The following is a 16,825-nucleotide window of genomic DNA, read 5'->3' as shown; positions in this document are numbered from 1 at the left end:
AGAGGGAAAATGAACTGGCGTGATGGGACTCTCCATGGTACATCATTTGCTTTTGATTCCCAGATCCCTGTGTTATATAATCATGGAAGCCATCAGTCCTAGAAAGGAGGGTCCACACTCGCTGCTCTCAAGCCAAAATATTTTATTTAGACAAAAAAAAAAACTTTTAAAACTGTTTTACAGAGATGAAACTTTGAATACAACCCCTTGAGATGCAAGGAATGAAAGCCGGGCTCTGATTGGTTGCTATTTTTAATGACCTTTTTATTAAAACTATTTCTAAAAAAAAGTAGTCGTTACAGTACATTTTCCCCTTTGTATAAGGAGGTGAATTGTTAACTATGAACCCGATGAACGCTGGTTATATATACAAGTCTGAGGTGTAAGATGACATTAAAGGAGTTTCCCTTTAAGGTGCCACACAAAGCAACCAATAGGATTGCAGAATATTACTTCAATGCAAAAACAAACTGTATGTGAATGTTCTCACCAGGGATAAGACCGGCTCAATTTCATTGCATCAATCAATTTAGGAGCTATTCTATTTATTTGGCCAAAACCTGGATCCATATAATCAAGTTAGAAGATCTACTGCCAACTATGAGTCAAGATAGAAGAAGAGACTTCACCACCTGCCCACCAGGGGAGAAGGACCACCTGACCCCGCAGGAGGAGATGGCGGCTATCCTCCATCTACTAGAAGATAAACACATCAGACTGTTCCTTGCCAATGATAGCCGCAGGAAGATATCTGACAAATGTCTCCTGCTGATGGACTGTAAGTACGTCAGGAGAGCAGGACTTACCTACCAATCACTACAGACACAACTTCTCCCCAGCACTCTTCTTAACCAACCCCTTATATGGACGCAATTGGCTGTTCCAGGGAATTGGATTTAGAGCTTGGGTAGACCTGACCACCTGTCATCTGATAATGACCCATGACCCTACAAATTGGGCTTGGACAAGAGAAAGACCAATTCACTGTAGGCAGTTTTTTTTCCTGTACTCAGTATAGAGCAGACAGAGAGTCCACTAGCTGAGGCTTCCGCTGTCGGATCATCATCAGCCGTGCAAGTCTACAAAAAAAGCAAAATCAATGGCCCCGCAGCCAACAATATATCCCCCCTTCAACCTGAGCATGATCATCAGTGATGAAGTCCTGCAATGCTGCCTACACCTAAGCTTTTCTGTAAGGAAGATGTTTTCATTCATTTTCAATTAAATTAAGTTTTAGCGGATGACAAAGAATTTTTTGATTTGCCGGTATTGCTGGATTACTTTTTTTTTTCCGGTCTCAAAATCCTTGCAGCAATATGTGAAAAATTGGTGAAGAACTGACTTTTTGCAAACCAAGGTTTCTGTTCCAAATATTAAGTTCTGTTTTTCTGTTGAATAATAATAAAATATAAAAGAAGAATTTGCCCAATCATTCAGTGTGATTATTTTAAGTTTTTTTTTTAGATTCTATTTCTCACAGTTGAAGTTTAGCTACGATAAAAATGACAGAACTCTTAAAGGAACACTCCAGGGAAACTTAAGGACTTGCTTAAGGACACCCGACTTACAGACGACCCATAGTTAAAGACGGACGGATTTTGTCTGGATCTACAATGATAAAGTATAGAGTTTCGACTTGCATACAAATTCAACTTAAGAACAAACCTGTGGACCCTATCTTGTACGTAACTGCCTGTACATTAAATTAAAGGGGTGTTCTCATTTCAACAAGTAACTGATATTGTTTCTGTATCAATTCTTCAGTTTTCTAGATCTCTGCTTGCTGTTCCGCTATAGAAAGCTTCACTGTTTAGTTTCGGTGGCTAGAAATCTGACCATGGCAAAACAGGTGCACGGCTCGTTATAACCCACAGCTCTGATTACTCTCTGTGATACTAACGAGCCGTGCACCTGTGTGACCATGGTCAGATTTCTGTCTACTGGAAGTAAACATAGAAGCTTTCTATAAAAAGACAGCAAGCGGATTATGCAGGGCTTGAAGGGAGGAACCTGACTCAATTAAAATTGAGTCATGTTCATGGCCAGCCTCCCTCTCTTCTGCTGCACCTCCGAACTCCCATGCTAAAATTTTAATAACAATAAAGCACAATCATATTCTGCAGCACTGTATAGATCATGGGGTACATAACCAATAAAATGGACATTACAGAGTATTAAAATAATCAGGTGAAACAATGAGTGAGGGCCCTGCTCTCAAGAGCTTACAGTCTATGAGGATGAAGGGGTGACAAGAAGGTGACTTGTATAGTGGTTCAGCCATTCTTTAGGGGACAAGATATTAAATAGATACATAATGCTGAATGAAGGAGTCACAGGCAGCTATCAATATTTACAAAACATGTGGGTGCATTGTTCTGCAGAAACCCTGTTTAATGGTATCAAGTGATAAGGAATTACATAGGAGAATAAGTCAGGGAAGGTTAAGAGAAAGAAAAGTGCAAGTTATATGCAGTTAGGGAATGTGTTAGGCCTGCCTGAAAAGATTGTTAGGGCAGGTTAGATATTAGCCTGATAGATTGAGGTAGTGCATTCCAGAGAATAGGTGCAGCTCAAGAGAAATCCTGGAGATGTGATTTAGAGGTTCTTAATAGGGAAGAGTGTAACACATCACTGGAGGATCGAAGATCAGGGGCTGAGTGATAGACTGAGAGGAGGGTAGAAAGGTAGGAAGGCGCAGCGAGGTGATGGGTAGCCATTGCAGTGACTCACACAGAATAGAAGCATCTGTGTAGGTTAATACAAGAGCACTGATAGTGGACTTTAATTGTTCCAACTAACTAGAAGCCTCCTCAGGTGATGTAAAATACCAGGTCCTTTCTTTATAGATCACAGACGGTTTAGTGGGAAACAATAAGGTGTTTGCAATTTGGCCTCTAAAAGCCTCTTCTTGACACATTTAAGATGGCTATTTTCTTCTGGGTATCCCTGGGTAAATCAGGGTAGATAGATACCTTTGCTACATTCAGTAATATTTGAGGTTTTCCACGACTCTTCTGTAAAATATAATCCAGATTTTTCTCTGTTATAGCTCTAGGAATGGGGCCAGAAAGAATCCTCTGGGTCCTCTCAACACGGAACATTGTGGAAGGTACCCCGGTATTTGGATGAGCTATTTCTGAATGGTTCTAGACATGTCCCTATTTTCTTCCCTCCCTCCTCTCCATTGCTCTGGAGATATAAAAGAAAAAGTGTTTTTGTGATGCACACTATCCCCTATAGGAGCTGCCAAACAGTCACAGATGGATCCCACATCTAGCAATTAGTAAAAATAAAACAGTCTGCCCGGAGCTCCTTGCCTGGCTGGCATATGTCCGTGTAAATGCGACCTTACTCTGTGTACATCCCGGTCCTGAAAACAAATGTGATGTATTGGGGGGTAACGTGCAGAGCCTCCTGTGATAACTTGGCCTATTTGCAAATAACACAAGATTTTTAATTAAGTGAAAACAACTTAAGCAAATGTATTTAGATTTATCACATTTATTGAAAAAAAGCAGATTTTGTAGACAGGTGAAGACTGTCGGGACACAACATCCGACCGGTGGCCGCCAGCAGCTCATTCTTCCCCACCCGTCCCGGCTTAACAGCTGTGGAACATGCAGGCGGACAGCAGTTCTGTGGATGGAAAGACATAATTGACATACGACATAAGGTGTTATTACCTAACTTCAGCACATACACATACATAATACTATAGAAGACCCCAACAAAATAGCCGGTTGACATTTCATTTTTGATTGGTTTAAAAAAAGCTGAAGAACTTACTAAGACTGGTGTGCAGTTTTGTGTACAGACTTTGTTCAGTTTTCAGATTATTAAAAGGCCCAATAATAAATCCTGCATCCTCTGAGATCCTGTGCACAAGACTTTGAACCCATATTTGTTAACATTGACAATTGTGACCTAAAATGTTCATTAATTTGAACCAGAACACCAAGCAGCAAAATAATGGGGCACATTTACTCACCTGTCCTGACGCGTTCCCCGACTGGAATGCACTGTGCCGGGATTCATTAAGATCGTGCACACGATGTGTCACTTCCCCGCTCAGGTCCGACGGAGCTCACCTTCTTCTTCATGTTGCATGTAAGTGCTTGATCTTGTGATACAATTTGAAAGTTAAATCCCGCGCTCAGTCCGAATCCGTTGGATCATCCGATGGCACACCTCGCTATTTCTTTTGCCTAAAAGCCAGTACAGCTGCGATACAATCGGATCGTGTGCGACACAATCCCCAGTTAAATACCTGTCACAGCGGTGTGAAAGTGCAATCCACGGACCCTTAGTAAATAAGCCCCATAGTACTAGTTTTACATCTGAAAGTTGATGCAAGTGAATTGACACCCCAGTATATCATCACAACCTGCATCTTTCACTAGGTTGTGGAATATACTGTTCTAAGGCCGTTTTCAATGTAGTCCATTAGAGGGTATTGGCTTTGTCATGCTGCACTGTGTGGGGGACAGAAATGGGTCCCTGGGGGATAGACTCAATTAAATAAGGACTTTTTACATGGCCAACTTCAATGCTATAAACTTGGATTGTGATTAGCCAGATTAAATGCCAAAAAAAACCTTGGCCCAGCTGAGTTCGGCTTGTTAGCTAAATTGGTTTCAAGTTAGCCAAAGATATGGAAATCTCGAGGCATCTTATTTTCCTGTTAGCCATTAAAAGGTATCACAATTTGATGATCGTTTTAGGTTTCGTAAAATTAAAAATTCTCAGGCAGAAGATTCACCTTTTTTAGCCGCATCAGTTATACTGGTTTTCCCACGAAGGAAAGTCAGGCCTTATCCCGTGGATAGGGCCTAAATTGTTGATCAGTGATTGTCTCAGTGCTGAGACCATTACAGATCCGAAAATGAGGGGGCCATCGGAGTGCCGCGCTCACCGATCTCCGCCAGCTCCATAGAGATTAATGGAGCAGAACAGTCATACGCGGCCGTCTGCTCCATTAGTCTGAAGAGCGACGAGGGGGTCGCAGCACTGAGACCTCCACTGATCAGCAAGTTAGGCCCTATCCCGGCTTTTTTATTTCCTCCAGGCCTTGTGCTTGCCCTGGCTACGGCCCAAATGAGCACAAGGACGTCTGCATGAGGCCTAACGTTTCACCAATATTCATCTAGGAGAACAGAAAAAAATGATAAAGAGGCCAAGAATACCTGATGTCATTGAGCACTTGTTAAGAGAAGACACTGCGGAGTAGTAGGCTTTTCCTAGGAAGTCCTCCATAGTGATTTTCTGATCAATCTCAAGCAAACATTGAGTGGAATCCTTGAAGAGAAGATCTTTGCCTTCCTTAGAGCCGAATAACTGATATTTTTGTTTCTGGATCCCATTCCTTCCAAACAAGGACTACAAATGTGGAGACATGGGAAATAGAATACATCAATTTTAAAAACAATATTTGTCATTTTCTAGTTTCGGTATTGGTCAATATGATTGGGCACAGGTGTTAGAAGAATCTAAATTTGGGATGATAGTTCAGTTTTGGAATGCGGTAGAATTTACTGAAAGGAAGCAGTTAAAGGATAGAAGAACACAAGGGGATGAGTTGGTGAAGACATTACCTGCTGTTTACTAAGCATCTTCAGCACACTATTTCTCTTCTCGGGGCGCGTGACCACAGCATGGGCAGGCACCTCCGCCAGGTTGCAAGTTTTGTAGTCGTTGACAGATGCACGAGAGCCGTCGAGACATAACAACTCAAAATCTCCTGACTTTAATTTTTTTGCCCAGTCTGCAGCACCTTTACCTGAATGAAGCCAAGCAACAAAAAGAATAAGGTAATATTCAGATTGGTATGGGTCTGACCACCAGGTCCCTTTCCCTCTTTAATAGGACTGTATAATTTTCTGGTTAGCCAATAAAGGTATCATTCCTTAAGCACTTTTGCAGTTTTTACACAAAAGTATTTACATCAGATTTTTGATTTTTCTGGCTAACACGGTACGTCAATAATTTTCTCAACATATTAATGGGACTGAGGAAGATAGCTGAGTACAGAGCATAGCGATCTCCAGCAGTAACATAGAGAATGAAGTAATTTCATTTATTTGTGTGTACTTTTTATGTGTTCTATGTACCTACTCTCTAAACATCTTTCTCTTCTTTCCCAAAGTGCTTAAAATCCTATTCATTTGCTTATTAAAAATCTCTTTTTGTTAGATGTTCACCATGGACAGATAATAGAATATAAAAGGAAAAAGAAAAAGGTACATTTTGAATAAAACACCAAGGCAAAAAAAATGTGTCCACTTTCATTGATGTCTTAGTCCAGTTAAGCTCAAATATGCAACAGATCAGAATTTGTAGTAAATAATGATGAACACAATTTAAATGTCTATCTCAAGGTATCGCTATATTATAACTAGACAAAGAAGTAGCAAAAATTTACAAAGAAGAAAAGAAGAAGAAAAACTTATAACAATTATAAACCTAAAAACTGTTTAACAAATTAAAATTATGATGCCCCACAGGGGGTCGTTTCCCTTTGTAACTGGGCTTCTCCCCGTATACAGGTAAAAACTAGTAAGTGAAAAGAAAATAAATTAAAAAAAAAAAAACAAACTGTAGAAATGTCCCTCACCCCTCTCCACATTATAAAAAACATTGCCATATGCGCTCCATTTTCCCAAGACTATATTAAAATATGTAATATACATTACAAGAAAAATCTTTTTCTCCAGTTTTTGGAACTTTTTTTTTTACATTTTAAAATTTTAAACTATCCCTGTGTGTCACGAGAAAAACGCTGCAAAATTTTTTATGCCTTTATGTTAAAATGTTAGGTATGTAAGAATTATATTATCTTCTTACCATCTGTATTCTCGAATACAGTTGTATGCTTCACAAATGCCACATCTCCTTTTTCAACAAGACACCTAAATATAGAGAAAGTAGAATTTTACCATTTACAATGTACATCTGCAATGTAAGCTACCGTATATACTCGAGTATAAGCCGACCCGAGTATAAGCCGAGACCCCTAATTTTATCACCAAAAACTGGGAAAAACTACTGACTAAGCCGAGGGTGGGAAATGCATTGGTCAAACCCCCCAGTAGTATACAGCTTGCCAGCCCCCAGTAGTATACAGCCTGCCAGCCCCCAGTAGTATACAGCCTGCCAGCCCCCAGTAGTATACAGCCTGCCAGCCCCCAGTAGTATACAGCCTGCCAGCCTCCAGAAGAATACAGCAGCCCCTAGTAGTATACAGCAGCCCCCATGTAGTATACAGCAGCCCCCATGTAGTATACAGCAAGCCCCTAGTAGTAAACACCAGCCCCTAGTAATATACAGCAGCCCCTAGTAGTATACAGCAGCCTCTAGTAGTATACAGCAGCCCCCATGTAGTATACAGCAACCCCCATGTAGTATACAGCAAGCCCCTAGTAGTATACAGCAGCCCCTAGTAGTATACAGCAGCCCCTAGTAGTATACAGCAGCCCCTAGAAGTATACAGCAGCCCCCTGTAGTATACAGCAGCCCCCATGTAGTATACAGCAGCCCCCATGTAGTATACAGCAGCCCCTAGTAGTATACAGCAGCCCCTAGTAGTATACAGCCAGCCTGCCCCCACGGCCCTCAAAAAAATAAACTTAAATACTCACCCTCCGATGTCGGCACAGCTTACCGATGTCCCCGATGTCAGCGCGTCCCGTCTTCTTTCTTCTCCGCGGCTCTTCTTCTCTCTTCCGGCATGGACGCGGCCATGTTTTCTTCTAGCAGGCGCATACTATGACGTGGCCGCTGCTGACATCATAGTATGCGTCTGCTAGAAGAAAACATGGCCGTGTCCATGACAGAAGAAAGAAGAAGAGCCGCGGAGAAGAAAGAAGACGGGACGCGCTGACATCGGGGACATCGGTAAGCCGCGCTGACATCGGAGGGTGAGTATTTAAGTTTATTTTTTGAAGTGGGTAATTTTTTTTTTGGTAATAGACTCGTGTATAAGCCGAGGGGACGTTTTTCAGCACATTTTTTGTGCTGAAAAACTCTGCTTATACACAAGTATATACGGTATGTATAATGCTTCCGACCCTAATGTTAATACATTGAGTATTACTTGCTACAAAGTCTTTGCCAGGGTCCCCAATTATAATGTATGGTTAATAGTACGAGTCTTCTCATATGGGAAAGTGACGCCTCTTGGGCCCGGTTGCCACCGCACCCCCTGTAACGCCTCAAGTTACGCCCCTGACTGGCTTTTAATTTAGTTTACCTGAAGGCTCCGGAGTATCCATAGTAAGCTTCAGCATCACTGGGAGAGCATTTAGTATCTGTGAGTGGTTTTTGTGGGTCACCGATACATAACTGACAGAAGCTAGAAGTAATGTCAGAGCCGGGAGCACAGCTTCTACTGAAGTAGGATCCTGCCATAGACACGGAGAATATCATCTGTAACATCAGATATACACATCCTATCTAAAACGTTTCCAGTTACCACTTTCAATGGTTTTCAATTTATGTTTTCAATTAAAAACATAAACGATCACTTGATTTACATGTACATTTTTCTTTATTATAAATAGAATATTATCTGTTTTTAGGACACATACATATATGAAAACAATTTGTTGTTCATGATATTTTGATGTTCTATGATATTCTAATATGTGATATAATGTATTTGATTCATTGTAGATTGTAATTGTTTGCCTAATGCATATGGACACATTGCTAACTTTGTGATAGACTAATTGCTATAAATAGTTAACAATACACGCACGTTGGCAAGCCCCGGAAGAAGCCGTGAAGGCGAAACTCTGAGTCGGGCAAGGAGGAACGAATGGATGACATACCTGGCACTGAGGTCTAATAATGCAAAGTAAGTTGAGAAAGAAACGGCATAGTCGGCACACTGTATAGTATTAGCACTTTCTACTTCTGCTGTAAGTAATAGTTACACTATTGGGTGTCGTTTCTTCCATGGGAACGGAGCCGGGGTCACTCGGAGTTTGGCAGAACCAACAGTAAGGAGGTGCAAGTTTCAAGTCGGAAGACTGAACTCGCACATCTGGAAGTAACCGCTATCCAAGTGATCCACCTACCAACGGCGAAACACTAACACGGGGAAACCAGGAGACGGGAGGACGCCCGTTCAACTCCGGTTTAGAGACAGAGCACTAGATGTACTGTGTAACTTGGTTCAACACTTCTACATTGTACTTGCTTTAAAGACACATTGAAGCTCACAAAGACGTTGATGCGGTGAAAGATTACTATTTTGGACTTTTTTCTTTATTTTCCGCTGCGCCGTCTCGTCAGTCTTATTTTGATTATTTAAAATTTTGTACATTTTATTTTGAGCATTTTATTTGTGTATTTTGTTGGTTTGCCCGGTTATTTGCAGTGGGTGGGCTCTTATTGATTACACTGTCAGTGGTATCTGTGCACCTATGTTCATACTTATGAACTAAACTGCAAATACCAAATATAATAAAACATCAATGCAATCACTTATAATTGAATGTCTATTATTGAAACAAATTGGAGGTGACAGCTCTTCCTCTCTCACTACATTAATTGTTCTGATTACTCAATGTTTATGGCTGGCACAGGAACAACCTCTTTGGCCAAGGCCACTGTCAGCAAGAACAGTCTCTAAAGAGTTGCAGTGTTTTTTTAATATCAGATTGCTTTTGCATCATGTTTTTATACATATATATATGTTTTTTAGAACACTTGACTGCGGCCATGAATCCTACGTACAGTACTATAACTTGTTCATATGGTCTTTTTTCTTTGTAGAAATTTAGTAAACAACAACTTGGTGTCATCCGTAGGGGTCTGTCCTAATATATTCCGACACTACAGTAAGTAATAATTTATGTAGAGACACACTTCTCCGACAAAGTATATAATACCACCAAGTTGCTAATGTATAAATTAATATTCAGAAAGAAGAGCATCACAGTTTTGGGCGAATGCTTCCAACACAAAGTCTAAAATACAAGTCTGCCTGCCACTTCATTTTATGTGGTCCACAAGGTTGGCATCATGTAAACATTTGATTAGGCTTATTGATGCAGATCCACCCCAAATAATTATTGGATGTCCTGCTCCAAGCCCCCCAATGACCATAGGACGTGAAGCTGACTGACTGCAATTACATGTTAGCTAGACTCCCCTCCATGACACGAATGTGACCACCAATGGTGGAGGAAGTTGTTTGGGTGCAAAGTACTGGGGGGAAAGGAGAATCTTACAAGTACCACTGGGTCTTCAAGGCAACCACATGGATAGTGTGACCCAGTGAAATGGAGTTTGACAACCTTGTTCTAGAAGAAATGCCTTTGTATGAAAAGAGTGTTTTTTTTTAGGGACAGGAATAAATAGCATCGCAGGCAACATGACCATGATATAGGGCCTACATCGAGGTCACCATATTGTCCATTAATTTGATATTGTGCCTTGCACAGTAGATTAGGTGCAGGGGACAGTTTCACTGGGTCCATGGAAATTAGGTATGGCTCAGTTATGGCTCTGGGTAAGTAGGATCCTATGTACTGGCAATGGTTTTAGAATAACTATTATTACGCTGTCAACTTTGAGTAATTTTTTTTGTGTAATGTTTTGAACTACTCACCAATATCACAGTTACCGTTCTTCTTATTAATAAGACCAATAGGAATATTCCATCCAGCCGTGCGCCCCACAGCCGTATGACAGGACATTTTCCCCTTAAGATTGTTCCATGAGATGTCTCTGTTACTTTTCTTTACAACAGCCACGGCATAATATGTTCCTGTGTGGAGAAAATTGTGATTTTACAACAATATAGATGGACAATTGTCATGTGACTTTGGTCATCTGACCAATTGGAGAGGTGTCCTGGATGACATACCTGGCACTGAGATCTAATAACGCAAAGTAAGTTGAGAAAGAAATGGCATAGTCGGCACACTGTGTAGTATTAGCACTTTCTACTTCTGCTGTAAGTAAATCATCACCAGACATTAGAGTGGTAATATTTTCCAGTAACCATCTTTTAGACTTTCTCCATATTTTTCTATTTGCTTTGAACAACATTTTGCTGTTGTTGCCACTTTCTGTCGACAGCGAGATCAAGGGCATAAGACTATGGTTTGGCTATGGTTGGGCAGTTTACTAATGGAGGTACTTCCATGTGGCAGTACACATGTATACAATGAGCTGAATTCTCTTCTATTACTCTCTGTATACTTTGTGATGCCGCTCAGCGCATATCAGAGTAATCAGTATTCAGAATAATTGCACTTTTCATCATTATCGATTATACAGGCTGTCGTACTTTCTTCTAGAGATAGACTTTGCCTAACAAGCAGTGGTGGATAGAACCAGTGTAAACCTTTTTAAACATTGCAGAAGTGTAATTTTTTTAAAAGTATTGCATAAACAATGTAAATTTTTTTTTTAAAGACTTTTGCCAGGGGCATAACAGTTACAGGGGGTGCGACCATGACAGGGCCCGGGGATGGGGATACGTTTGTGCTCTCTGTCTGCGCACACTGTATGATGTCATCAGGTGGTGACTTTGCGATGACATCATACAGTGTGCACGGGTAGATTGCACAGACGGATATGCCTCTGCCCACGCTGCTGCTCTTCTACAGCGTGGAAGAAGAAGCCTTAAAATAGCCGGGTAGAGGGAGGTGAGTAGTGAGTTTTTTTTTTTTTTCCAGGAGAGGCCCTTCTGCTGATTATTAGGGAGCTCCTGTGAAGATACCATTATTAAGGGGGTCTGCTGGACATTTCATTATTAAAGGGGCTGCTGAGGACATATCATCCTTAAGGGGCCTGCTACTGGACATTTCATTATTAAGGGGGATCGTGGACATTTCATTATTAATGGGGCTGCTGTGGACTTATTATCATTAAGGGGACTGTTACTGGACATTTTATTATTAAGGGTCCTGCTGAACATTTCACTATTAAGGGTACTGCAGGACATTTTGTTATTAAAGGGGCTTCTGTCGACTTATCATAATTAAGGAGAGTGCTACTGGACATTTCATTATTGAGGGGACTGCTGTGGACGTTTCATCCTTAACCCCTTCCCGACACGGGTCCAGGTGCATGGAGAGGGCTCGCGGGCCGAGCCCTCTCCATAGCCGGTAAGTCTTTGCTGCATATTGCAGCAAAGGCTTACCGGTAACACCCGCGATCGGTGCTAGCACTGCGATCGCCGCCGGCAATGCTGCCGGAGGCTTCAGAAAGATCTTGCCGCGGATCATCGCTCCCCGATGACGTCACGGGGAGCGGTGATCCGTTGCCATGACAGCTTCGGGTCTCACGGAGGCCCGAAGCTGTCTTGTTTTAACACATTCATTACAATGTGCTATCAGCACATTGTAATGAATGAGGAGTAAAATCCCCATATACTGCCATATTGCAGTATGACAGTATATGGTAGGATCGATCAGACAACCTAGGGTTAAAGTACCCTAGGGAGTCTGAAAAATAGTAAAAGTAAAAGTAAAAAAAAGTTAAAAAAAAAAATTATAATAAAAAAACCTAAAAATTCAAATCACCCCCCTTTCCCTAGAACTGATATTAATATTAATAAACAGTAAAAATCATAAACACATTAGGTATCGCCGTGTCCGAAAATGTCCGATATATCAAAATATAATAACGGCTTTTCACTGCGTTTAACCCCGTAACGGAAAATAGCGTCCAAAGTCAAAAATGAAATTTTTTTGCCATTTTGGAAAATATAAAAAAATTTATAAAAAGTGATCAAAAGGTCGCACAGTCCTAAAAATGATATAAATGAAAACGCCATCAAAAGTCGCAAAAAATGACACCACCCACAGCTCCGTACACCAAAGTATGAAAAAGTTATTGCCGCTAGAAGATGACAAAATAAAAAAAATAAAAATTTGTACAGGAGGTTTTAATTTTTTTAAACGTATGAAAACATTATAAAACCTATACAAATTTGGTATCCACATAATCGTAGCAACCCAAAGAATAAAATAGACATGTCATTTGGGGCGCACAGGGAAAGTTGTAAAATCCAAGCCCACAAGAAAACGTTGCAAATGTGTTTTTTCACCATTTTCACTGCATTTGGAATTTTTTTCCCGCTTCCCAGTACGCACCATGGAACATTAAATACCATCACTACGAAGTGCAATTTGTTACGCAGAAAATAAGCCATAACAGAGCTCTTTATGTGGAAAAATAAAAAAGTTATAGATTTTTGAAGGTGGGGAGTGAAAAATGGAAGTGAAAAAACTAAAAAAGGCCAAGTCGTTAAGGGGTTAAAGGAAATCTACCACCAGGATGAAGGATTGTAAACCAAGCATACTGATATACTAGTATGTGCCCCCCTCTGGCAGGATCTGCTCTTCTTTTAGTTTCTTATGCCCTGCTTTTTCCAAAAAAAGGCTTTTTATGCAAATTATGCAAATGATCCAGAGGGGCTCCAGGCTTCATAGGTGTTAATGAAGCCTGGAGCCTCTCAGAATGTCATTTGCATAACATTTAAAAAAGCCTTTGTTTGGAAAAATAACAAGGGCATAAGAAGCTCAAAAAAAGAAGAGCAGATCCTGCCAGAGAAGGCACGAACCAGTATGTAAGTGTGCTTGGTTTACAATCTTTCGACCTGGTGGTAGATGTCCATTAAGGAAGCTGCTACTGGACATTTTATAATTAAGTGGGATACTGGACACTCATTATTAATGGGACTGCTGTGGATTTATTGTCATTAAGGTGCTTCTACTGGACATTTCATTATTGAAAGCTGTTGGACGGTTTATTAATTAATTAAGAGGAGGCTGCTGGAAGCTATATATAAGGTGTTTGAATATGGTACTGTGCATATATGTCTGCGTGTATTCTCAAGTGTAATGAGCAGGACGAGGGTGGCAATGTGAGTTTAGTTATGTAGGGTCCAGATTCAAAGTTTGAACCAGGGACAAATGGAGTCTTGCCTGAAACATTAGAGATTATATAACAAAATCCAGATGGATTTAAATCACTCTCCCTCTCAACCTAAATGTCACAATCGTATGCTTGATGCACGTGACGGAGAAGTACGGTCATGTGGCAACTACACTATATACAATACTTGCTTGTGTCCTATATTTTAATGCACCGACCATCGGTTCCGCTAAGAGTAAAGCATGTCTACTGTATACGGTACATAATATTTATAAATGAGCAAATATGAATCTTATTTGAAAACTTTGTTAACTTTGTTAAAAAGTGAATAAAAATCTAAATTAAAAACAGAAAGATACAAATTTTTACTGTCACCATTCTTGGATCAAAATAATAGAAAGCTCAACAATGTGAACAATAAGTTTCAGTTAATACCTTGTGTTTTTGATCCACTTGTTCTGCAGGGTTTCAAATCATCTGTAAAAAAAAAGTGTTTTATTACTCTCGGGAATATTAAAATGCCCCAAGAACAAAAACTTTCCTATGAGCAACAAGAAGATTCCATTCTGAGTTTGGGCTCATTCACATTGGCGTTGATGTGCAGCTTCAGTTGTGAGTCCTTTCCGTTTTGACTCTATGATGAATCCATTTTATCTCCGTGTCCGCAAAAAAAAAAATGTAGGTTTAACATTGCTTTGTAAACATCAAACCTGGGTTTTTAGTCTCATCAGTGAATTTAAAACCTGTGAAAATAGAAGCCAATGTGAAAACACCCTTTGTGGGGCATCCGTGGAAATCACTGAACCACAAACATGAAACACAACGCCAATGTGAAAGAGCTCTTTAAAAGAAATCTACCATTAAAATCCATCACAGATCCAGGCACCGTGACTTTGGCAATCTTCTTAAATTTGTTATGCTAATTATATTTATGCTAATGAGTCAATGGGGGTCATTTACTAAGGGCCCGATTCGCGTTTTCCCGGCGTGTTACCCGAATATTTGCGATTTTCGCCGATTTCCCCTGAATTGCCCCAGGATTTTGGCGCACGCGATCGGATTGTGGCGCATCGGCGCTGGCATGCGCGCGACGGAAATCGGGGGGCGTGGCCGAACGAAAACCCGACGGATTCGGAAAAACCGCCGCATTTAAAAAAAAATCTGTTGCGGAGCTTGCACTTACCTTCACTCAGCCCGAGCTGGTGAACTCCAGCTCGTTCCGATGCTTTTCAGCACAGCAGCGCCACCTGGTGGACGGCGGAGGAACTACCTTAATGAATTCCGGCCGGACCCGAATCCAGCGCAGAGAACACGCCGCTGGATCGCGAATGGACCGGGTAAGTAAATCTGCCCCAATGTGTTGTAGCTTCACAGGCTATGCACACAGACCCATGTAGATGAGGGTTAGAATTAGTAAGTGTACCCGGTTTTTCATCTTTGATTTTGATGGTAGATTTCCTTCAAGGAAACTATTTTAGTAGTTCTTTGTAGTGATGCCTGACTTTAGCTTCTTGGGAATTATGTGCCTTTATTCCTTATTGAAGGAGTTACTTCCCATATACCTGGTCTTTATATTAAGTACTAGGTAAACAGTAACGTTCAGGAAAATGTATCAACCTTTACAGCTACATTCTATTTGCACTCTAATTGCATGATGTATTGGTATGATCCATTCTAAGTGGAGGCCCTGCCGCAATACAGTGCACTTACTGACTTACCTTGGTTATAGTATTCTCCCATCACAGGAATAAGACCACATTGGCCGGCGGTGTACAAGTACCCTCCATCCAGTGTTACTGCATCGGCATCACCTTTCTACAAAAGAATAGGTTCAACTTGAATTAATATTATTAATAATAATAATTCTTTATATAGTGCACACAGATTACACAACGCTACACAGAGCTTGCCAGATCAGTCCCTGTACCCATGGGGCTCACAATCAACCCACAAAAACACAGAGAGAACATACAAACTCTTTGTAGATGTTGATCTGGATGGGACTTGAAACCGGGACCCCAGCGCTGCAAGACTGTAGTGCTAACCACTGAGCCACCATGCTGCCCATACAGTAAAAGAAGTAAAATTTTGGCATAAGGATACTCTGTTCAGGATGACCTATTATCTATCCATTGGATAAAAGGTATAAATACTAAATAGTCAGCAGTCTGATGACTGGGATCTCCATTGATGGAATATACTACTATTACTACTACTAATAACCCTTCAGATACTTTCTGTAGGACAGTAAGAACTGGTGCAGGAATCTGCTGGACATTGTTCAAAAACCAGTCACAACTTACTTTAGTTGTAATAGACGCATAATCTATTTTCTATTTAATAGCTCATTTCAAGTTTCCCTTACCAAGACCTGTAAAATGCATTCTTCTGCAGAAGATGCCTGAGTGCACTCAATGGCGCCACCACTTGCAGGTGTCCAGTCGTCGCACTTGCTCTTCTCCTGTTTGCTCTGGGTGCACCAGCGTACATCTTCCTTGGATGGAGAATTTAACACTAAAAACATAGTAAATAATTATGAATTGTTTTTTTTTGTCCAGCCCCTTCTTTACTGCTTTTCCTCTAAATTCTTACCAGACATGGCTTGGATAGAACTGAAGTGACTTGCTCCCAGGTACAAGAAGGCGTCCATTAAAGATGGTAAAGTAATCAGAGAGGCGGCAGAGTTTTTCAGAAGTACATTCTTCCCAAACTTAGAGCCGGATAATTTGCATTCTTTTTTCTTTATGTTATAAAATATAGATAAAGAGAAGTAAAGATAGATTTCATCAGGTGACACAGTCAAGGCATAGACAATAGTCTACATATTCATTTATACCTCAAATAAATCCCATTGCATTGCTCATGCGTTGTATCAGATTACCACTGAAACCCCTTGTCATCATGAAAACAGAATTGCCCAATTGTCCCAGAA

The 16,825-nt window shown here is 40.6% G+C and overlaps 1 protein-coding gene across 1 annotated transcript in view; it reads right to left on the bottom strand.

Annotated features, from left to right (window-relative positions):
- Nucleotides 1–3,481: 3,481 nt before the first annotated feature.
- LOC140122493 (serotransferrin-B-like) overlaps nucleotides 3,482–16,825 on the bottom strand; it is a 29,948-nt gene continuing 16,604 nt past the window's right edge. Inside the window, exons 8-17 of the mRNA XM_072143422.1 lie at nucleotides 16,486–16,633; nucleotides 16,259–16,407; nucleotides 15,612–15,708; nucleotides 14,329–14,370; nucleotides 10,613–10,771; nucleotides 8,246–8,396; nucleotides 6,841–6,905; nucleotides 5,592–5,776; nucleotides 5,184–5,376; nucleotides 3,482–3,636 (exon numbers count right to left, since the gene is read on the bottom strand). Coding sequence (XP_071999523.1) covers nucleotides 3,602–3,636; nucleotides 5,184–5,376; nucleotides 5,592–5,776; nucleotides 6,841–6,905; nucleotides 8,246–8,396; nucleotides 10,613–10,771; nucleotides 14,329–14,370; nucleotides 15,612–15,708; nucleotides 16,259–16,407; nucleotides 16,486–16,633 — 1,224 coding nt within the window. The 3' untranslated portion in view covers nucleotides 3,482–3,601. The remainder of the gene's footprint in view (nucleotides 3,637–5,183; nucleotides 5,377–5,591; nucleotides 5,777–6,840; nucleotides 6,906–8,245; nucleotides 8,397–10,612; nucleotides 10,772–14,328; nucleotides 14,371–15,611; nucleotides 15,709–16,258; nucleotides 16,408–16,485; nucleotides 16,634–16,825) is intronic.

The sequence above is a fragment of the Engystomops pustulosus genome, chromosome 3 (genome assembly GCF_040894005.1).
Source record: "Engystomops pustulosus chromosome 3, aEngPut4.maternal, whole genome shotgun sequence".
NCBI classification, from domain to species: Eukaryota; Metazoa; Chordata; class Amphibia; order Anura; family Leptodactylidae; genus Engystomops; species Engystomops pustulosus.
This window is presented reverse-complemented; position numbering and strand designations above follow the sequence as displayed.